Here is a 24,336-nt window from a genome sequence, read left to right on the forward strand (position 1 = left end):
TTAAATTCTTTACAATTAACATTACTTTTAAGAAGGAAAAAATGATAGTTTAAAAAGATTACGATGAAGTCTCTAAACAAAACTGTAAACAGACAAAAGACTTAAAAACCATTATTTGGGAGATACCTATCCAGCTTGGTCACCAAGAAATCAAGATTCAAGACTTACCAAGTCGCACAACTGAACTAACCAAACGGTTTTAATGCAAAGATGTTTTAATGGCAGCTGTTGATTGTTTTAACCCTTAAACATAAATTCTTGTAGAGCTCATATTAACTGTTAACATGCCAATAAAAATACACAGCCCAGTCCTGAAGATTACTTTTGCCAAATTTCAATATCAATTTTCAAAATTATATTCAGAATTTGGCAAATACAGATAAAATAGCAGGTAAAATATGCCTGCCTATAGACACAATTCAACTAAATCATAGATCATTCATTTTAACAAGTTTAAATCCATTTCTTATCAATGTTTTAGCAATGACTGTTTGTAGTAGCATTAATTCATTAAAACTAGCCTTTTTTATATGCTATGTCGATTTTATAAATAATGAAATTTTAAAAATAAGAAAATGAAGCTAAGAAGATACAGATGAGGCTGTTACCAGGCTCCGTGCATGTGAACAACTGATGCGACAAACCTCCAGTCAGTGCGTTTAAGAAGCACGGGGTGCGCCGCCACATGGCAGCAACAATGGCATACCTAATCTGTAGCAGATGAAGAAAATTTGGCAAACTCACATTTTACAAGACACAAAGCTTAAAAGGAAAAACTTTTTAAAAAACTGCATTAACTAGTCTTTTTCTAACTTTTGCAAACAAAGTGGAACTCAACCTTAAATTTAATATTCTGCAACAAAGTAAAATTAAAGATGCCTACTTCCCTTATTTTGGGTGCCAGAAAAATCAAATTACTAAAAATTGCTTTCTAGTAACAGAAAGTACTACATTTTTTTCTTCTGCAAATTTAGCTTGTTACTTCTAGAATTTCCAGTTATTTAGAGGAACATCCACATCACTATTAATAACTAATAGTTTATACGGCATGATTATCTTGTTCATTTTTTAAGACATGAATTTTTAATTAGGATTTCAAGGGTGGAAAAAATTAAAACACCTTAAAATTTTATATGCATATGTATTTTCTGAGGGAATTCTCAATTTTCCACATTCTCAAGAAACCCCCTGATCTCCAAAAACTAAAGTAGTGTTTTAAAGGCTAAGGCTATGTACTATTTATCTTTATATAATTAGTACACTGACTAGCACATAATAGGTAAAACATAAGATTATTGAATGAATATACTCCGAATTTTCAAAAGCCACATTTTTCTTTTTACTACTCTATTTCTCACATACCTTCACAGTAAGAAAATCCACTATGTAATAAAATAACACTGAGTTAATTGTTCAAATCTCAGTAGAACTGAAAATAAGTCAGCCCATTTTTAAACTACTTTAAAACTAAAAAAAAAATTATATTAACTAAGACTATGATTCATATGATATTCATTTGGATTCCTTTATTTTGCTGTTGTTAAGGAGAAAGGAATACAGATAAAAAGTACAATAACCAATATAACACCCTGAGTCTTTCCAATTTACTCTACTTTGTAGTTTTAGGTAAAGCAGAAAGAGAATATAAAGTATCACCACGATCACACTATGTTATCAAAATGCTTTCTCTCTTACACGGGAAAAAGGAATATTCTGCTCTGGGAAACTATCCCTTCATTCCTCACTCTGCTATCCAGTAGTAGCCTTCAGCACAGCACTCAGCCTTCTAAATGTAAATATGTTTCATAATCTGACCCCTCTACTATGTGGCATATGGCTTTCTGGAAGAGAACTAGGTCCCTTTCATCTTTCATTATGCAATCCACAGAGCAATACCTAACACACAAGAAGTATTAAAATGCCAGTGGAATAAATGAAGGTTTTTCAGAGAATGCTGAGACATTATGGTAACAGACGTTTAAACGGGGTGTGGGAGGAATAACCATGAAAAATGACAAAGAACAAAGTGGCATTTTTGACATTCATATCCAAGTATACGAACACACAGTGGGACTGAATATATGCACAAGAAAACCCCATTAAACTAGTAATTATTTTAGGCAACTCTTTTTACAGTCCTTTTATTACCTGATTTAGGGATATTTTATTTTACGCCAACTATGATCTGAAATACAAGTTAAAACAAGGTTTAACTATCCTTCATAAAAATTCCACCCTGGAAAATATAGATTACCAAATACAAAAATAAATTCATATTTAATTTTAAAATAAAACCAACCAACCAAGAAAGGAACAAAAAAAAAAAAAAAACAACCAAAAAACCCCTCTTGTAAGTTATTCAAATGTCCGTAAAACAACAACAACGCCTTTTCATGAATCACAGAGTGGGTAAGATTTAGATCCAATCAAGTGACAGCAAATGGCGACTGGCCCATTTTCCATTTATAATGGGAAAATGGGCCAAAACTCTAAAGAAAAACCTGGTTTATGCTATAATTCCCAGAAAAATCTTTTTCTCCTAATCATTTATATTTCCTTAAATAGCTGTATTTCAGCTGCTTATATTTTGCAGACATAGAAAATAATCAATGGTTGCTGTTACTGAAACTTAGTTATATATTAATCTTTATATGAAGGAATGGGGAGACGGATAAAAATGAAAAACAAAAACAAAAACAAAAACCTCTAAAAGCTCTGGCTGGTGTAGCTCAGTGGATTGAGCACAGGCCTGCGAACCAGAGGATTGCAGTTCGATTCCCAGTCAGGGCACATGCCTGGGTTGCAGGCCAGTTCCCTGCAGGCCAACTCCCAGCAGGGGATGCACAAAAGGCAACCATACATTGGTGTTTCTCTCCCTCTCTCCTTCCCCTCTAAAGATAAATAAATAAATAAAATCTTTAAAAAAAAACCCTCTAATAAACAATGGCAGAGCATCAAGACATGAGGCAACAGTCTAAAAAACTTTAGCGGTTACCTCTAACATGTAAGCAGCTAAAGGATTAGCAGAAATTAAAATACTAGATTTGAAATCAGGCAACGAAAGCATTACAATTTGTTCTACTTCGTATAAATCCTTCACATAAATTAATTTTTAAATTAATTATTAATTTAAAAGATAACTGGTGAGTCTTACAGTTAAGAAGCAAGAATCGCTGCTTTTGGTTTTCTTACTATATAACAAATCCTATCACCACATCATTGGGTATTCTTCTCTTACCTTTTTAAGATGTCATGTCTCTGAAGTTTGCAAAATAGGCTGCTGTTTAAAAAACACCTAAATTTGGGGGCTAACTTTTCGAGTCTTGACAACTACCATCAACTGCAGAAAGGAAGCTCTCTCTTCTCCCACTCTCCTGAGTCCTGTCAACTGACATGGAAGAAGAGGCAGTGGCAGTATTTCTTCCTGTGATGCCTACCTTTCCTTTAACTCTCACTGGTGAAGGTGACTATAAACTTCAGGGTTCAGTCTTCATGTGTATGTCTACATGAATATGTACTCATAGCCCTGGCTGGTGTGGCTCAAGGCGTGGCCTGCGAAGCATAAGGTCGCCAGTTCAATTCCCAGTCAGGGGCACATGCCTGGGCTGTGGGCCAGGTTCCTGGATGGGGGTGTGTGAGAGACAACTGTTTCTCACACAAGGATTTCTTTCCCTGTCTGTCTCCTTCCCTTCTCCTTTCTAAAAATAAATAAGTAAAATCTCATTTTTTAAAGAATATGTACTTATATATAAACACACATACATATATGCATTTTTAAACTTTAAATTAATCACTCAAGGTACAGTTAAGACAGATGTAAGTTGTACTAAGAAGCAAACTGAATTGGCATGTCATACCTATGACTCATGATTCCTAGGTACAGGACAGAGTTAACCTTCTGGCTTACAATAAACATTTTCACTTTTTTAGAATCAGATAAATTTTGTAAAAGGTATCCCAAAAACAAAATACAGGAGTTGGATCTATGTATGCTGAGGCCAAATCAAGCCAGTCCACTGCCGGTTCTTTAAATACAGTATTTTGGAACACAGCCACACATATTTATATATTATCTAGGGCTGCTTGGGCTACAAGATAAAGTTACACAATTGCTGCAACAGAGACTATAATATGGAATGCGAGGACTAAAATATGTACTATCTAGCATTTTACAGAAAAAGTCTGCCAACCCCAATTACAGTATAAACAGCTGTAAAACTGAGAGCTGCCAAGTACCTCAGTGTTATATACTTTATAAGCATGATAAAGTCTTGTCAGGAACCATCCATCGGAAGTAGATTTTATCTAAAAAGAATATAAAGCAAAATGAAGTTCTAAACTATCAATAACGTAAGTACTGCAGGGAACTGTTAAACATGCAGATTCTTAAGCCCATCCATAGAAATTCTTGTTCATTGGTCTTAAATTTTTGTCCAGTTAACCAGGTAATTCCAGCACAGAATCAAATATAAACAATTAAAAAAATAAAATGATTTTCTAATAGCACTTACTTCCATATGTGATTGAGCAGAAATTTAAACCCAAGTGTGCTTAGTTCCAAAAATCTATGTCCTTTTTGACTTCTGTTGGTTATAACTAAGCTTAAATATATCTGCTTTTAAGAGTTAATACAAAGATTTTTTAAATTTAGTTACAAACAAAATCTAATTTATTATGGTTGAAAAATACATGCAGGGATGTCAAAATGATACAGGATAAATTCATGAAGTTTAACTTGAAATTTACACTTTGGAGATATAAAGGACCTAGAACATACTACAGAGATACTCTGAGCTTCATGTCAGGGCTTACTACTTCTTATTTTTATGTATTGACATCTCATAGGTGGGTATGAAATGATGAAGCCCTGAGCTCAAATTACTGGGTTGGCCAAAAAGTTCCTTTTGTTTTTTTCTGTAAGATGGCTGTAGTAGTGCTTAGTCTTTAACTTCATTTGAAATAATTTTGATTGTATTGTGACAACTGTCATGTCAGCATGCATTTAAAAAAGTAATAAAATTGGTGTATATTTGGGCAGCCATTTTAATACTAAAAATGGAAGAAAATATGCAACACTTTTGGTATATTATGCTTTACTATTTCAAGAAAGGTGAAAATGCAATTAAAATGCAAAAAAAAAAAAGATTTGTGCAGTGTGTGGAGAAGGTCCTGTGACTGATCGAACATGTCAAAAGCGGTTTGCAAAGTTTCGTGCTGGAGATTTCTCACTGGATGATGCTCCATGGTCAGTGAGACCGGCTGAAGTTGATAGTAATCAAATTGAAACATTCAGAACAATCAACATTAAACCACGCAGGAGATAGATGACATACTCAAAATACCCAAATCAGTAAAATTGTTAATGAAAATGAAAAATGTCTTTAACAGAAAAAATAAATGGGCTTTTGGCCAACCCAATACAATAAAAATTTAAAAAGTAATAAATCAAGCTTATTTTGAGTATAATGTGAAGTTTTTATTTATTGTATATACAAATTATTTTAACCCCAAAAGACAACACTTGTCTTTTAGATGCTCTATACAAGGTGACTAATTAAGGAAAAGAACTCTGTGATACATTTCTCATTTCAATTATCCTCCTTCAGATCAAAGCTCTAAGTATAACACTAATGCTAAGCTACAGTCTCTTTTGTTTTTTTCCTGTTAAATTTACTAAATTAATAGCATTTATATTTTTAAAAACATCTGAGGCATGGTACCCAGATCCTTCTAAAGACAAACATGTCAGACAATCATAATACTTCAAAACCACTAGTTCCTAATTTAAAATAGAGTAAGATAACTAACAGCAAAAACTACTAGCCACACTTTCAGGAGTCAGATTTTACGTAAAACAAGATTCCAACCCCATTTTCTTAATGATTATCAACTAATCACAGAATTTACTTTTTTAATGGATGCCATGGAGTCCACACTAGTCTTTCTAAGAAACACTATAAAACCACTGGTAAGTAAAAATAACAGAACATCTCTATAACAAACAACCACAATAAACAAANGCATGGTACCCAGATCCTTCTAAAGACAAACATGTCAGACAATCATAATACTTCAAAACCACTAGTTCCTAATTTAAAATAGAGTAAGATAACTAACAGCAAAAACTACTAGCCACACTTTCAGGAGTCTTAGATTTTACGTAAAACAAGATTCCAACCCCATTTTCTTAATGATTATCAACTAATCACAGAATTTACTTTTTTAATGGATGCCATGGAGTCCACTCTAGTCTTTCTAAGAAACACTATAAAACCACTGGTAAGTAAAAATAACAGAACATCTCTATAACAAACAACCACAATAAACAAATGGTATATAGCAGACATCTATGAAGAAGGATAAACTCTAAAATATATACCAAAATAATTAATTTGTTAAACTTGGAAATTTATTCTTCTATATAGGGAACATATTAGACATAAAAGTATGATTTAGGTAACTCTTACTAACATAAAAAATGACAACTTAGAATTCCTAAAGCCAAACTGAAGCATAAATATTTCACTTGAAAATATGAGAAGTTTTCATAACACTGATCAAAAGTTTAGATAGGTAGCTGATAAAATTAAAACATAAAAATATACTTTTTAATACCTAAGACAAAGTAATCTGATTTTTTTGGTCCCTTCTATTTTAGTTTTATAAACAAGTTTGTTCTATGAAATGAATATGCAAAAGAAAAAAGTATGAAAAGTTAAAATTATATTCCAAAGGAAATAGACTCTCTTTGATTAACTTGCAGTTAAAAATAAAGCTGAGTGTCCACTTCAAATGTAAGATGAAGTCCCTCACCTGAAATTTCATTATATAAAATGTGATATTTGGTCTTGTTAATACATTACTTTAATGCATAACTAACACTCTTGTCTCACAAATGGCATTGAGATTTGGTTACTAGTATATAATGTAGTACATATATACTATGACAATTATATACAATAAATGGGTAATAAAATATTAAGGAACACTGTCAAGCACTTAAAGTTTAAGGGTACTCCTGAAGTTTAAAAAAATTAGTTCCACACAAAAATGTCCAGATATTCAAAATGAAGATGTTAGCTCTGTATATTTTTAAATAAGGGAATCTCTAATCCACACTAAAATATCAAATATGAAAGGTACTGAAATTTGTTTTTTGAAAATAGCTGCCTCAGGCTACCACCCTTGACAGTGTTCTTTACTTGGTTTTCTTCAAGTTAAAGCTAGTTACAAAGATTAATCACCTTTGTGTTAGCATAGTCTCAACTTACAATCTATTAAGAATGGTCACAAATAGTAATGTAATATAATTATGACCATTTAATCAGAATTCTTTGGCTTTAATATCTTCACAACAGCATACTTTTGATTCAAAAAGATCTTCCAACTATAATGATTATCTCCTAAACTGATTTCCCATAAAATGCATTAGCTTCATAGCTTCAGACAGACTTTTGAAAATTAATCCTTCAAATGAAATTGTATTTTTCAATTTCAATTTAGTACAGAAGGACATCTATTATTAGCAACCAAACCTCAAACCAATTTATCCAATAATACAACCAAGTGTTTCTTAAATATGAAAATTTAGAGAATTTGAATACAGAAACACATAAACAATCACAGAAAACATTTCACCAAAAAGTTTCACTGTCTACCTAAAAATATGTTAAAACTATTTACCAGATCTTCTTGATTATTACTTTAGTACATACAAATTTCAGCAACTACAAATACCATCTCCTCCTTCTGTGGCTCTCTCCTCAACATCCAACTACCTAAAACAAACCAGTGTAGTAAACAGGTAACAGAAAACCTGGAGACATATTTCTTTCTAATACCGTTGTCCTTTCCAACACTGAGAAAGTTTCTATATTTATAAAGCAGTGGAAAGTCAATTGGTATTTCAATAGCCCCCATTACAAGCACATGTATTTAAAAACCATGAATTGTCAAGTAGGTTGTACAGTTATATTTATAAACAAAGTAATTTTTATCATTTTTCATTTAAAACTTGCTTAACAAGAACCAATTTGTTTCTATTAAACCAATTTTAAGAAACATTTATACAAACATACGGGGAATATATGTACCTAGTTTAGCATAGCTACCATGACTCAATAACCTAAAAAAATTTCTAAGACTTTATGTATGTTTTCAATCCTTGCATTTGATTTAAATTTGATACAAAAATCAAAAGACCATTAAGAACATCAAAGAAATCATCTACTTACTGCTAAGGTCAAATACCTACCTTGTTTCTCATTGTAGATTATATTCTTACACAGTAGATCATTATGGCAAAGCACAACAGGTGAGCCCAGGTTGGAAAGAATCTCCTTCATCCAAGTCATCTCTCCCTGAAGAATCTGAGAGCTTGGGATATCACTTACGAACCTTTTAGTTTTAAAAGAAGAGTTTTATCTTGTTTAGATCAATGATATTTTTTTCAAGTTTAAGGATTAATATCTATGTTAAGAAGTTCTTTCCATTCAATTGCAAAGTTCTGAATTAAAACAAGCCAATTATTCCAAAAGCTGAAATAAAGAAAAACCTTTACAATGAACATAAAAAGAAAATGAGCAATAATCAAAACATAAAGCAGAAAGGTAAAAACTGTATCACTACAAAATTGAAGGAAAAAGTAATATACAGAGCTAATAGCTAACACTAAGCAGCATTCTAAATGTTTTACATTTATCTCCATTTTATCAATGGGAAAACCAAGACACATAGCGTTTAATAAAAAGAGGTTTAAGTATATTACTTAAAGTTACAAAGACGGTCCATTAAAGAACTAAAACACCCATTTCAAGTTTGGAAGGGTAAATGCAGTATGAATCAGCTAAATTCACATTTCAAAGCCACTAGATATTATTATCACTATACTGACTCATATTATTACAGGACAATCATATAATTATTTTATTATCATATGACGATCATCTCATAGAATTCTTCTATTATCTGCTATAGAAATTACCTCAAAATAGTCAGACTGAGAAGGGTGAGAGGTAGTGTGGCAAGCTGGCTTAGCTCTTTACCTTATATTCTTTATTATTATGCTATATTTATATTAATTTGATAAAAATAAAGCAAAAATAGGGTGCCACCACAAATTCCTCATTAATACTATTAGGCTTACAAAACTGTTTACACTTTGTCTTCTTTCCTTTACACTTTAAGCCAAGTTCTCTTTATTCCTTTCAAATTATTCCTCATTTTTCCATTTTATAATATAATAATGATTCTGTACACTGAATTTATTTTAATAAATTTGCTTATTAAGGTGGCCTGTATTTTTCTCACTACTGCTTTCTTATCTACACAACTTCTAAAAGTAATCCTTACAGGCTCTTTTTTAAATGCTGTACATGTTCAAAAATCTATGTTAACAGTAGAGTTAAATGGAAAGAGAAATCAAAGTATTATGAATATGATCATTATAATCATGTACAAACAAAAAAGCAATTGTTTTTTAATGTTCTAGTTGTATATTTTCTATTGGGGCAGGATGCTTTCATTCTGTTATTAATCAATGAGCATCTCCAGCTTTTCCAAAGTGTCACTGACATCAAGAATTCAAAGCATACCTAATGAAATATAACCTAAAACCTATCCTAAATAACTTTATTTGAATAATAATAATTTTTAAAATAGCAGCTAACATTTATTTAGCATGTAAATGGTCAGACACTGTTCTAACTACTTTCTATATACTAACTCAACCCTCACAAAGACCCTCAAAGGTAAATGTACTACTCATCATTTCCATTTTACAGATGAAGAAATAGGTAACTTGCCCAAGGTTAAAAAGCAGAAATGTTCAAGGGAACCCTAGTGCTCTGTTGGTGAGAATGCAGACTGGTGCAGCCACTGTGAAAAACAGTATGGAATTTCCTTAGAAAACTAAAAATGAAACTGCCTTTTGACCTGGCAATTCCACTGCTGGGATTATATCCTAAGAACCCTGAAATACCAATTCAAAAGAACCTATGCACCCTAATGTTCATAGCACAGTTTACAACCACCAAGTGCTGGAAGCAACCTAAGTGCCCATCAGTAAATGAGTGGATCAAGAAAGTGTGGTACATTTACACAATGGAATACAACACAGCAGAAAGAAAGAAGGAGCTCCTACCCTTCATGGCAACATGGATAGATTTGGAAAGAGTTAGCTAAGTGAAGTAAGCCAGGCAGTGAAAGACAAATACCATATGATCTCGCTTTAAGTGGAACCTAATCAATAAAACAAACAAGCGAGCAAAACAGAACCAGACACATGGAAACAGAAAACACACTGAAAGTGACCAGAGGGTTGTGGGGGGTAACAAGAGAAAGAATGGGAAGGGTCAAGTCAAGGAATGTGTATAAAAGATCCAGAGACAACATCAATGTGGGGTAGGATTCAATGTGGGGTAGGATTCAATGTGGTGTAGGATTCAATGTCAGAGAGGGTCAGTGGGCAGGGCAGGGGAGAATAATGTGGGAAAAAGGAGGACAACTGTAACTGAACAACAATTTAAAAAATAAAATAAAAAGCAGAAAAGTTAACTGGCAAAGCCCTGGCTGGTGTAGCTCAGTGGATTGAGCACGGGCCTGCGAACCAGAGGATCGCAGTTCGATTCCCAGTCAGGGCACATGCCTGGGTTGCAGGCCAATTCCCCTGGCAGGGGACACACAATACATTGTGTGTCCCCGGCAGAGGCAACCATATACTGATATTTCTCTCCCTCTTCCCCTCTAAAAATAAATAAATAAAATTAAAAAAAAAAGAAAAGTTAACTGGCAGAACTGAGATTTGATCGCCACACTACATGGCTCCAGAGTGGTGTGCTCTGAAACTACATAGTGCTATACACTTGCCTCTCAACTCTGCTATTATCAAGAAACTCTTACAGTCACCATTGTTATCTACTTCATTATTTTTAAGTGGTCTCCCCCAAAAATCTTTCAATAAAATAGCTATTTCCAAAGAGAATTTTCTGTTTTTATGCTTTCACTTCCTCAGCACACAGGACGCACTTCAAAATATATCCAAATTAAAGGGGTATAATATCCAACCAAAATGAAAGTTTGACAGAATACCTGCAGATATAAACAGTTACAAAGTGACTCAAACTAGTCATTGAAATAATCATACTCAACAAAACAACACAGCTTATTTTCCCTAATAAATTATTTTTTAAAGAAAAAAATCTATAGGTCCTACATGTTTCTGTTGTTCTTAAAGACTTCCTAAATACAAAAACTAAAGTTTTTATGTACATTTTAGATACAAAGAACAAAATAAATTTCTAATTTTTATATTAATACAGATTCTAAAAACTGATTTACAAACTGTTTTATATAAAAATAATGAAATACTAAGTTTGAACAGTCTTACAAAATCTGAGTAAGACTCTTCTAGTAAACAAAGGTCCAACTACATTATATGGAGCTTCATTAGTTAGCAAACTAAAACAACACAAAGTTTTTCACATTCCAATATTACTATGTTGCCCCAAATGTAGACCTCTAGGCCTATTTAAAACAGCTTTGAACAAAAAGGATTTTTTTCAAGTCTCAATGGCCAACTCACACTATGCAAAAACATATCCATTTTTAGTAATCATTACATTTCATTTACTTGCCAATAAATGTTCTCTATTTATTTTTTGGCCCCTCACCTCTACCTACTTCTATACCCCCTACTTTTTGTAGGGTTTTGGGGGGGGGGCGCAGCTGAGGGCTCACCTGGGGAAGAGAGTGACTTTATTTCTATAGTGACATCTGAGAGTTGAACGAATCATGATTATTTTATTTAAATGAAGAGATAAAGCAAATCAGAATTTATATACAGAAACCTTCTAGTTATCTTTGAGACCCACTGTTTAGAATAAAGCAATGTAAAACATCATTTCGAATATAAAAGTAATTTTACCTTTTATTAAGATCTTCATCTACAAATCCTGTGGGAATGAGAGAGAAGTACTTCCCCATCTTGAGCCACAGATTAGATTTGGGAATCCAGCCATTGTGTGCATGGATAGCATGAATTTTAGCAAGTTGGCGCGCTATTAGCCTATTTAAAAACAAAACAGCAGAGAAAGAAAATATTAAGCATCACACAGTTCACTGTCTAGCCACAGGTAAACTAAAATGACTAGTATGCATTTTTATAACAATTTCGTCTTTATCATAAATGTGTAAGACTCAAAATAATATGGCAAGTCACTTCTCACAAGGAGAGGAAAACAACTGCTTAAAGCATCTGAGGGAAGATTAGGCAATTAAATACTGTGTCCAAAAAGAGCTGAATGTCTGAAAGTAGGTGTCCTATTTTGATTAACACAATTTTGGAGATCAGCAAAACAGTACACAGTAATAAATGATTTCAAGGCACATATTAGACATTAATCACAAAAACATTTAATTACACTAAGTTATTTTAATTTTGAGCCTTTGAGGTTAAAGAGCAAAAAGGAGGTAACCAGGGAGATAAATGGGTTCTCGGAGTTAATGTCTTTAACTGTATTAAAGACAAATACTCTGAACAAACATAGGATTTTATGATGTGAGAATCAATCTTCTTCATGCAACCTCAAAATAATTTGAAGTTGCATATACTTATGCTCATACTATGTTTGTCTCTGTAGAACCCAGTAGAACAAATGCTAATAAAGGAATAAGCATACCTATCAGAAATAAGAAATAAACAGCCTATAAACTAAGAGGTGGAAAAATGACTTCAAAATAATCCTCAAGGTGAGTAACTTAAAACTGGCAAACTTTCAAGATGCTAACGATCTAACATAATGCTTCTCAAATTAGTTCTAGGACTTACAAATAGTATCATATACGAATGCCTGAGGTCCCACCTCAGATCTACTCAATCCCAATCTTTGGGACGGGCCCTAGCACTTCTCGTTTTAAACAAGAGCTCTAGGTGATCCTAATTCACTGTAAAGTTTAAGGGCACTAATATAATGCTCTTCAGCTTGGCTATGTACTGAAACCAAATTTTGGAACTTCAACAAAAAAAAATACAGAGCTTGGGGTACTACCCCCCCCCAGGCATTATGATTTGATTGGTCTGAGTAATAAAGCTTCCCAGATGACTTCAATATGCAAAAACATTTGAGAACCATTCCAACTAAGGCACACAGAGAATCTAACAACCAATTATTACATAATATAACTATTACAGTTTTATACTATAGTGAATGTTCCTATCGACCTACTTTCAAGTAACAAGATTCCTGGATTTTCCTCCAGAGAAACATCCATCCCCTTCATTTTTAGATAATGTGATTCATACAGCATTTATCCTGACTCCCCATCCTACCTGCAACAGTAACTTTAGTAGGAGTAAAATATGGCACACACTCACCCAGAACACTCCGTCCTTCAGGCTACAATAATTGGTTCAGGGCATATCACCCAAGGTAGGCCAGAAGGACTCGATTCTGGAACTTTGGTTGAAGCCATTAGAAAAAGAACAATCCCTCACCCCTACAACCTAGGGTGGCAATATTGATTGGGTAAGCCTGCAACTGCTGATCATTGTAATTTGACAGAAAATAAAGTGAACACAGACTTTTAAAAAACAGTGATATTACTAATGACCCTGTTCTGGAGCCCATGGATCCATCCATGCTTGAACTCATTATCAGTTATATGTATCAATAAATTCTTTCTCCTTTAAGTCGGTTTGAACTCTCATCATACTCAATTAAGAGTCCTAATTCATTACCAAAATATTAAAATCTGTAACCATTTTAGGTATGTACGCTTTTATTCTTATCTCAAATTGGTAAACAAGTATTTATATAAATTAAATAACTACTGCTTAAGTGACCTTCCCAAAGACCACATACTCATTTCTGACAATACAGTAAAAAAGAAACCTATTTTTATTCCTAACTTTCATATATGCGGAGACCCAAATTAATGTATGATACTTTGAAGAGGAGGAAACTTCAGGAAAAGGCAAGGTGATGATAATGCCAAAACAAAGGAGAGGGCAAATACATATATGCACATACACATTTGTATATATACATATGTGTATGTGAGAGATACATATATATTTTAAGCCAGTAACAACAGGTTTAAAACTTTAAAGATAGAGTTGGGACAAGAGGCCTGAATATATGATCGTGTTACAAAACACACAGGGAGTAATCTCTGTCAATAGAACACTGTGTCCTAGGTATGTTTACTGACCAAATAAGACTGGTGACCTGGATTCAGGAGAAAAGTCACATAGTGAAACAGGTATTCGACACCAATAAATTTTATTTACTGTGACTTCAAAATAAATACCATATTGCTGCCCTGTATAATGAGCACCCACATTTTTAGCCCAAACTTTCAGGAAAAAAATTTTTGTTTTAATTTTATTTATTTATTTATTTATATTTAGATACCTGTTTTTTTGTATTATAAGGAATTTTAGCATTTACTTTTGAATATATTATAAGAAATTGTATGTAACAAATAATTACAAAACACAAGAAGAGATACAAGGTATTTCAGGTACTACCCATATATAATGAGCATCCTTATTTTTCCCTCAAAAGTTTGGGCCAGCCCTGGCTGGCACGGCTCAGTGGATTGAGCACCAGCCTGTGAACTAAAGGGCTGCAGGTTTGATTCCCAGTCTAGGCACATGCCTGGGTTGTGGGCCAAGCCCCCAGCTGGGGGCATGTGAGAGGCAACGACACAGTGATGTTTCTCTCTCTCTCTTTCTCCCTCCCTTTCCTTCTGTCTAAAAAGAAACGGATAAAATCTTTAAAAAAAAAAAAAGGTCTGGGCCAAAAAGTGTGCATTATACATGGCAAAATATAGTAAATAATAATGTCAATTTTTATAGTTTTACCCAGAGTTTGTATGAAACCCTGATATTTAAAACATAAAATGTAGTCTCAAAAGCTGTCTAACTGTAAATTATTTAGTTGGGAGCAACTGGAATGACAATTCTATGGTAAACACTTCAAAATGAATAATACATATGGCCACGGTTCCAAGGGGCTCTTTTAGATTAATGGAATCTGTTGAATACAAATAGACGCTAGAAAGAGAAAACACATACAACTTCTGAGTGCTATGACCTTTCTGGCACAAAGGTGAGTAACTGGAGCAATTTGAACTGATTATGTGATGCAAATGGCAAGCCTTTTCCACTACAGAGTATGCCCCCCCATAATGCTGCACAGAATTATCTCGGTTATAATTCTGACTCTGCCACTGTATTTCAATGTGAACTAAAGCAAATTATTTAATATCTTTGAGTTGCAGTATTCTTACAAAAGAAAATACTGTTTTACTTCATAATCTTTAAGTTCTTCAAATCTAAAATTATATGCCAATGAGTATCAGGAAAAAATTACATAAAAATTTAATTGCTGACAACATAAACTTCACATTCATATTCCTATACAAATATCCTGTAGACTAACTTCCCATTTCACACCAATTTCTAACTAGTTATAATAAAAATATTAAATGAACATAAACTACAAATTAACAAGCAAAATTTTCCAAATTATATTTTATACAAAGTTTATCACATATAAATTTCCCTTTTAATAATCTGGTATTACAGATGAAAATGAGAATTACTATTATATGAAATTTTACAAGCCTTTTTGCATAAGGTAATACATATCTACTCAAAGGGAAAAGAAACTATAATATTTGCAAAAATCTGTATCAACACTTAAGAGCTAATAATAATCTAATGTGAATTATAGATATATTTGCCCTATCCATAGGTGTACTATTAAAGTACATTTAAATTATATGAGGGGCAAAATTAATATTAAATGACTATATTGTATTTAATAGGCAAAAATATATTCAGCATTATTTAAGATGTTTTATAGCATTTTCCTATACAATTAAAAATAGATTAACAACAAATAATAGTAACAGTTGAGATTGCTTTGTCAATACTATTGATAAATACTTCCACTAAGTTACCCTACAAATAACAAAGACCATGCCTTACTTTTCCATCTATTTTAGCACTCAGCACTTAGAAGAGGTACTTAACAGGTATTTGATGAATTGGTCATTGTCTTAGCAACACACTCAGAGTACATTTAGAATTTTACTATAAGACCAAGGGATTCTCCAACTACTATTAGGTTTATTAGGTATTAAGTTTATTATCAGGTGGATTAAAATATATCTTGGATTTTTAAAAGTCTCATATGGTAAGAGTTTTAACAAAATTAATGCTATACAAAAACAAAGTGACCATTTGAAGTAACTGCCTGTTCTTTTACAGGACAGGCACATCTTGTACGAGGCTCTTCTCAAATTACAGAGTTCAAAAAACTTCTACAGTTCTTAGAACTACCCAGTCTATCTTTTCTGTAGAAAAATTAATGAGGAAGAAAATCTACAGTACAAATATCTTCATGGTAATAACAAATACAATTCAATTATGATCATAGCACCAACATACTAAAAACCTAAGCTTTGATGAGAGATTTTAAAAAGTCCTAATTCCAAGTTCCATACTCATCTAAAATTTTGGATAAATTGGGCTTGATCAAAAACACACAATTTGTAAAGAATGACTTTGGTAAGAAAATTAATAGTTTTTACTAATAAATGAATTCAATAAAGTTGCAGAACACCAAAGCAACACATAAAAAACAGCTGTAGCTCTCTATTAACAGTGAACAATCCAAAAAGGAAAGAGAACAATTCTATTTACAATGGCATCAAAAATAGTAAAATACTTAGGAATGAACTTAACCAAGGTGTGAAAGACTGTACAATGAAAGCTACAAAATGTAACTGAAAAAAATTAAATTATACAAATAAATGAAAAGATATCACATGTTCATGGGCTGAAGACATCAATTCTACTCAAAGTGTTCTATAGACCCAATGCACTTCCCATAAAAACCCCAATAGTGTTTTTTGCATAGATAGGAAAATCCATCCTAAATTCAAACAGAATCTTAAGGAACCCTGGATAGCTACAACAACCTTGAAAGCAAGAATAAAGCTGGGGTTCTCACACTTCCTGATTTCAAAACCTATCACAAAACTACAGTTATCAAACCAATGCAGCACAGGAGGTTCTCAAATAAAGTCATTTCATTCAATATTGATGAGAAAAAACAATTCGTAGTCAGGGCCGCTGTCTGTGTGAGGCTTGTACATTCTTCCCATGCATGCATGGGTTTTCTCCAGGCACTCCAGTTTCCTCCCACCTAAGATGTGCATGTTAGGTGAACTGCCATATCTAAACTGCCCCAGTCTGAGTGCTGGTAGGTGTGTGAGTGTGGCCTGTGTTGAAATGGTGCTCTGTTCAGGGTAGGTTTCCACATTGCCAATATAGGCTCTGGACACCTGCAACCCTAAATTGTAACAAGCAGGTTAGAAAATAATTTTTACTTGTTTTTTTATCAATCTTTCTTAAATGTATGTATAATTCACATTTATTTCAGTTCTTTTTTTTTTAAGATTTTATTTATTTATCTTTAGAGGGGAAGGGAAGGAGAGAGGGAGAGAAATATCAATGTATGGTTGCCTCTCATGCGTCCCCTGATGGGAACTGGCCTGCAACCCAGGCATGTGCCCTGACTGGTAATCTAACCAGTGAGTGACCCCTCAGTTCACAGGCCAGCCCCCAATCCACTGAGCCACACCAGCCAGAGCAAAAAAAATCTTCATTTAACTTTTGAATCTCTGAAAGAAACAAAACAAAACAAAAACTTATTGTACTAATACCCTACTGTTGAGTGGAATTGATAACATAAAGTCCATCACCAACAGTGGGATACTGCCTCATGCCATTGGGGTGGCTAATATCAAAAATAAAATAAAAACCAAAAATATTAAGTGTTGTCAAGGATATGGAGAAATTGGAACCCTTGTGCACTATTGATGGAAATGTAAAATATTTCAACTGCTGTGGAAAACAGTATGGCAGTTTCTCAAAAAATTAAAAATAAAATTCCCATATGATATAGTAATTCCACTTCTGGTTATATCTCAAAAAAACCTAAAAGCAGGTTTTTGGAGACCCCCCAAAAATATGCACACCTGTGTTCGTAACAGTATTATTCACAACAGTCAAAGGGTGGAAGCAACCCAAATCTCCATCCAGGAATGAATGAATAAACCAAATGTGATACACACATTAAGCTGAGTATTAGTCAGCCTTAAAAACAAAGGAAATTCTGACATATGCTACAACAAGGATGAACCTTCAAGGCATCATACTAAGTGAAATAAATCAGTCACAAAAACAAAGTATGACCACACTCACACGAGGCACCTAGAGCAGGCAAATTTATAGACAGGGAGTAGGGCGGTGGCTGTCAAGAGAATGGGGACTTGTTTAATGAGCATAAAATTTTAGTTTTGTGAGCTGAAATCAACTATGAAAATTGGTTGCACAATGTTTAACATTATATACTATATATTACAGGGGTTAGCAAAAGTAGGTTTACAGTTGTGAGTTCTTATTACATAATATAAGAACAGAGTTTATTCTTATATTATTTATTATTGTATTACTTATTTGTATTACAACTGTAAAACTACTTTTCCTAACACCTGTGTATATATACATACTATATATATACAATTTAACACTGTATAAACAGTATATTCAAAAAATAATTAACATAGTAAATTGTTGCAAGTATTTTAACCCAATTAAAATTTTAGTTAAATAAAATCATCAAAAAGAATATAGTCCTTAAAAAGATTTGATTAAAACAATAATTTTCTATTAGTAAATTTTATATATAACAGAAAAAACTATTTAAAAAAATCTCTGCCCTGGCTGGTGTAGCTCAGTGGATTGAGCGCGGGCCTGCAAACCAGAGGATCGCGGTTCGATTCCCAGTCAGGGCACATGCCTGGGTTGTAGTCCAGTTCCCTGCAGGCCAACTCCCAGCAGGGGACACACAAAAGGCAACCATACATTGATGCTTCTCTCCCTCTCTCCTTCCCCTCTAAAGATAAATAAATAAATAAAATCTTTAAAAAAAATCTCTTCATTAAGGCATTATTTAATAAACCATTGGTTTTTGTTTTATACATACAGAAGATAATGAAAAATCACTTAAAAGATTTCTGACTGCCGTATGTTAGTCTTCTATCTCGTCTCAACAAATAAGGTTTTACTGAACTAGTATCAAGGCAAATACCACTTTAAAATCCCATATCCAATAAAGCTAAATGTTTAAAAATCTTAAAGCTTCACTGAATTCCTCAAATACCTACTAACACTCACCAACTGCTCCCGTGGAAACTCTTAAATATTTAAAAGCATTAAAACAATAATGGGAATTTTTTAATGGAGAAATAATCCCTAATCCTACCATCCCAATAGTTTATTTCATACTCCTTTTGAGTTTTCACATGAGCAAAATATTGCTGGACTATAGGTTACAATTTACCTATTGAGCTGATTTTTTCTTCTTAGCCCTGTATAAGCCATTTTTGCATGTTTTAGACAATATTCAAAATTATCATTTAAGTAGTAGTGTAACAACTTATTAGGGGTGGTGTGCCTTAGTTATATCTAAGTATGAGTCGTCATGACAGAAATGTAACACATAACCTTAAAAAATTACTATATATTTCCTTAATAACTTCCAAAAGACAACGTTACCAGTTTTTCTTGCAACTCACAATGAACCAGTTTCACCACAATGCCTTTAGCACTGGAAGTCAGTGTTGTTTTTTTTTTAGTTACACTTCTTAAAAATGTGCACCAAGCCCTAGCTGGTGTAGATCATCAGTGCACTGAGCACCATCTTGCAAATCAAAAGGTCCCTGGTCAGGGGTGTGCAAGAGGTGAACACACATTGATGTTTCTCTCCCTCTCTTCCTCCCTTCCTTCCCCTCAGTCTAGAAGTGGATAGGTGAAATCTCTAAAATAATAAAAATGTGTTACTAAGCCACGGGCCGGGTGGCTTAGTAAGTTGGAGGGTGGTCCCATACATCAAAAGGCTGCGGATTCAGTCCCTGATTGGGGAGCATATGGGAGGCAACCAATCAATGTTTTTCTTCTACATCCATGTTTCTCTCTTCACTGTCTCTCTCAAATCAATGAACATATTCTCAGGTGAGGATAAAAAGAATACGTGCAACAATTTGTTTGAAACTTCCTTTCTCCCATTATGTCTGCTGCTGGGTGGTTTTTAATTTAAGATTAGTCAGGATTCCCAGAAAGAAGCACGTTTTAGAGAGATACCTGATGAGAAAATTCCTAAACCTTTGAATTTTAAAAAATTTTCTGAAGGTCTTTGTAATACCTGATTGCTACAGAAGAGTTTAAATAAAACAGATCATAATAACTTTCCATAAGTTGAATTACTACATAAGTACTAAGTTGGTACAACTGGTCTTTACCTATCATCCCATTCTCTCATCTTCCTCCATGCTCTCTGCCTTATCCTTCAAAGCCCAGTTTAAACACAATCTCGTGAAACACTGTGTGATTTCCTCAGTATACTACAGTAAACTACCTGCACTATTTTGAAAAGCTTTTCTCCAGTGTATACCATTTCACTCCCACTCTCCATGACTATTGTCTGTCACAAACTGTAAATTACTAGGAGATCAAGGACTTTCTGAATTCTTTTTCTTTCCCTAACTGGATCAAACATAAACATATATTCCAATGGCTTTTATTTTTAAAGTAGATACCCTTTGTTATAATTCAAGCAAGAGGGTATGTCTGAATGAGCCAAAGCAAACAGAGAACTATGGACTTTGATCTAAGATGCATCAACATTTACTGAAACTGTAATTAATCAGTCCAGATTGTTCACTGCAATTTATCAATAGACTGACCTAAAACAATGGCTTAAAATGTGCCATCTAATTAAATTCAAACTGATAGTAAGAAATGTTAAATGCTTTGAATCAAGCACTGCTTTAAAAAATTAAAGGGAAACCTTCTTTTTCTGGAGCAGACTAATCCAAATCCTCTTGTTTCCTTTCTTTTGCAAAGGGTCAACAATGAGAATGGCAGAAAGAAAATGTTTTTTTTTAGCTGTAAGAAAACCCTAACTAAAGAAAGTTTCCAAGTCCTGGCTGGTATAGCTCAGTGGATTGAGCAGGGGCCTATGAAGCAAAGGGTTGTCAGTTCTACTCCCAGTCAGGGCACATGCCTGGGTTGCAGGCCAGTTCCCCAGTAGGGGACACATGAGAGGCAACCATACATTGATGTTTCTCTAACTCTCTTTCTCCTTCCCTTCCCCTCTCTCTAAAAGTAAATAGGTAAAATCTTTAAAAAAAGTTTCTAAGTTAAACAAATAGTTACTCAAAGAAAGAAAAAGCAATGTTAAAATATATTTTCTTAGTGTGTTTAATACTTGTTTTACAAAAGGAAGTATTTAGGAAAAGAAATGTACCTGAAAATGGCAGGGTTGCGGACATGCTTTGGATCCAATGCTTCTCCCTGTATAAATTCGTAGCACAATCCATTATTGAAAGTACAGTAGAGTTGTGGTGCACAGCCATGGGCCTGTAACACTCGGAAACTCTTCACTTCCTCATCTCGATCAACTAGCAATTCAGTCTTATTGCCATAAATTCGCACCAGGACAACATCCTCCATTGTGTTGCCCACATAACAGCCAATAAGTTTGTTTGTGATTCCATCGGTGAAGAGCTGCCCAAAAAAGAAGAAAATGGGGGCAGGGGGAGAAAGCCATTACATACTTACAGGGAACTGAGTAAAAGATAACGTAAAAATAATTAAATACAAATTAAAAGAAATTATCTACTTTTTAACATAAAAGAACTTTTGAATGCAGTTTTGCCTAACGTGTCATTAATTTTAATTCTAATTATACAGTAATTACACTGTTTAGTCTTGCTATTTCTATAACATTGCCTTCCTTGATTTAAAAGTGTTAATTATTCAACAACCAGTATTTCTATACAACTTTTTGATAGCTATTATATCTCAGTCTGCCTTGTACTACAATCACTGCAAATGAATATGTGTGTGACTCAAGTCTACAACTTCCATTAAAGTTTTAGTATCAACTCCTGTATCGGAGTTTCTAGATTATCAGCCTACTCTACAAATTTCAAACTTACCAGTCTCCACAGCTGCATGAGCCAATTCCTTGAAATAAATAATATATAAGAGAAATTCTATTTCTCTGTACAACCCTGACACACAGTTTTTAAACTTTTGATTTCATTAATAAGAATTTAGTCTATGAATATAAAAAAAATTTCCAAAATGTGTGTATAAAAACAGTTCACTGCAATACTGTTTTTACTATCCAAACAATAGAAACAATCCAAGGTTGCTTTAAAAATACAAGGCAGATTACATATACTAACATGGGAGGAGGTATGAGAGATACTTGCATCATTTTAAAAAGCAAACACAGAGTAACTTATGTATATAAAAGGAACATATTCATAGATATTTATAAACATACTTTGATATGAACCCTGGTAAATTCCTGATTTGCTATTACTTTAAGTTTCACAGGAAGCCATTCACAAAATTACCTATAGGGAGAATGACTTGGAGTTAAGAAAAGTTAAGACTTTTCATTCATATCCTTGTATGTATTATAAGTATTTTATTGAGTGTATATCATTTATATTTTTTAAATAAAATCAACAGGTTTAGATAGAATATGGCCTTTTTAATTTTTTTACTTCACAATTTTTAAACCTCATTTAAAAATACTTAAGTCACATAATGTTAACATGACAAATACCATGCTAACAGCTATCAAAAAATTATAGTCAATATCATATAAACATGGAAAAATGATTACAAAAGACTATACTAAAAAGAGGAATATGAAACTACCTATGGTGTGATTATAACTATATAAAATACATAGGGAGCCCTGACTGGTGTGGCTCAGTGGATTGAATGCCGGCCTGCAAACTAAATGGCCGCCAGTTCAATTCCGAGTCAGGGCACAAGCCTGGGTTGCAGTCCAAGTCTCCAGTATAAGGTATGTGCAAGGCAACCACACAATGATATTTCTCTCCCTCTCTCTCTCTCCTTTCCTTCCCTTCTCTCTAAAAATAAATAAATAAAATCTTTTAAAAACTAATAAAATAAAAAAGACATATAGGAGAAACAAAAGTTAATAAAAAATCAGGTAACTTTAAAATAAAATACAGATAGGAATTTTTTCTATTCAAAGTTTTAATATTGTAAACATCTTTTTAGTAAAACTAAATTATTTCATGTAAAAGGGAATTTCAAGTTCCTTGTAAAAGGAAATTCATGTACTTGTATTATTTTTCTAAGAATACTGACTTGCAAAAAAATGACTAATTCAAAATATTCTACTTCGTTAATTTTAAAATAAATTTAAAATCTGCTATTGTGATTACCCCAATAAAGGGAGAGAGGTTAGGACCAGGAAGAAAAAATGGAGATAAATTCTTGCTTATTGTTAATATTTTATTTTTTCCCCTGTACCTAGGTTATACAGGTATTTGGGTTCTACTACAGTTTATGTTTCACGCATTTTTCCAAATATCTGTTGTATCTCATGAATTTTAAAAGTGATAGAAATTTATCTATTTATAACCCATTTGTTTTATCAGAGTAAAATAACTCCTTATAAGACAAATCGGAAGATATATAATCTCTGATTCCTTAAGTATACATCTTCTATTACTGCCCTATCCTTGTCACTCAAAAGAAAAAAAATTTAAGCTCCCTCTTCACTCACCTACAGGCAATTAACAAGTCCTGCACATTTATTTTCTGAAATGTCAAATCTGTCCCTTTATTTCCATCTCCAAGGCCACTCTCCTAATTAGGGTCTTAGCACCTCTTGTCAAGACTAACAGTCTTTCCTACATTCTTCCTCAAATATTTGTTAATAAAATACACAGAAAGATATCTACTTATTATCTAATTCAGTACACAGATATTTTATGTAAAGGTAAAAGAACCCTGATTGGGTGGCTCAGTTTCCAACATACTGGGGTTAGGGAATCGATCCCAGGTCAAGGCACATACAGGAGTCAACCAATGAGTGCATAAAGAGTGGAACAACAAGTCCATGTTTCTTTCTCTCTCTCTCCTTTCCTATCTCTCTAAAATCAACGAACAGCCCTGGCTAGTGAGGCTCAGTGGATTGAATGCTGGGCCACAAACCAAAGGGTTACCAGTTAAATTTCTAGTAAGGGCACATGCCTGGGTTTCGGGCCAAGTCCCCAGTAGGGTGTGCACAAGAGATAACCACACATTGATGTTTCTTTCCCTTTCTCTCTCCCTTCCCCTCTCTCTAGAAATAAATAACTAAAATCTTTAAAAGTAACACAAAATTAAATAATTAAAAAATTTAAAACTATTAGAAGTCAAAC

At 33.3% G+C, this 24,336-nt stretch overlaps 1 protein-coding gene across 1 annotated transcript in view; it reads right to left on the bottom strand.

The window, feature by feature from the left end:
• Nucleotides 1-24,336, bottom strand: part of ETNK1 (ethanolamine kinase 1) — a 48,167-nt gene that overhangs the window by 16,380 nt on the left and 7,451 nt on the right. The window contains exons 2-4 of the mRNA XM_037033927.1: nt 21,384-21,643; nt 11,924-12,064; nt 8,255-8,397 (exon numbers count right to left, since the gene is read on the bottom strand). Coding sequence (XP_036889822.1) covers nt 8,255-8,397; nt 11,924-12,064; nt 21,384-21,643 — 544 coding nt within the window. The remainder of the gene's footprint in view (nt 1-8,254; nt 8,398-11,923; nt 12,065-21,383; nt 21,644-24,336) is intronic.

This window comes from Sturnira hondurensis, unplaced genomic scaffold (assembly GCF_014824575.4).
Source record: "Sturnira hondurensis isolate 20B ecotype Veracruz unplaced genomic scaffold, ASM1482457v3 Scaffold0021795, whole genome shotgun sequence".
Lineage (NCBI taxonomy): Eukaryota > Metazoa > Chordata > Mammalia > Chiroptera > Phyllostomidae > Sturnira > Sturnira hondurensis.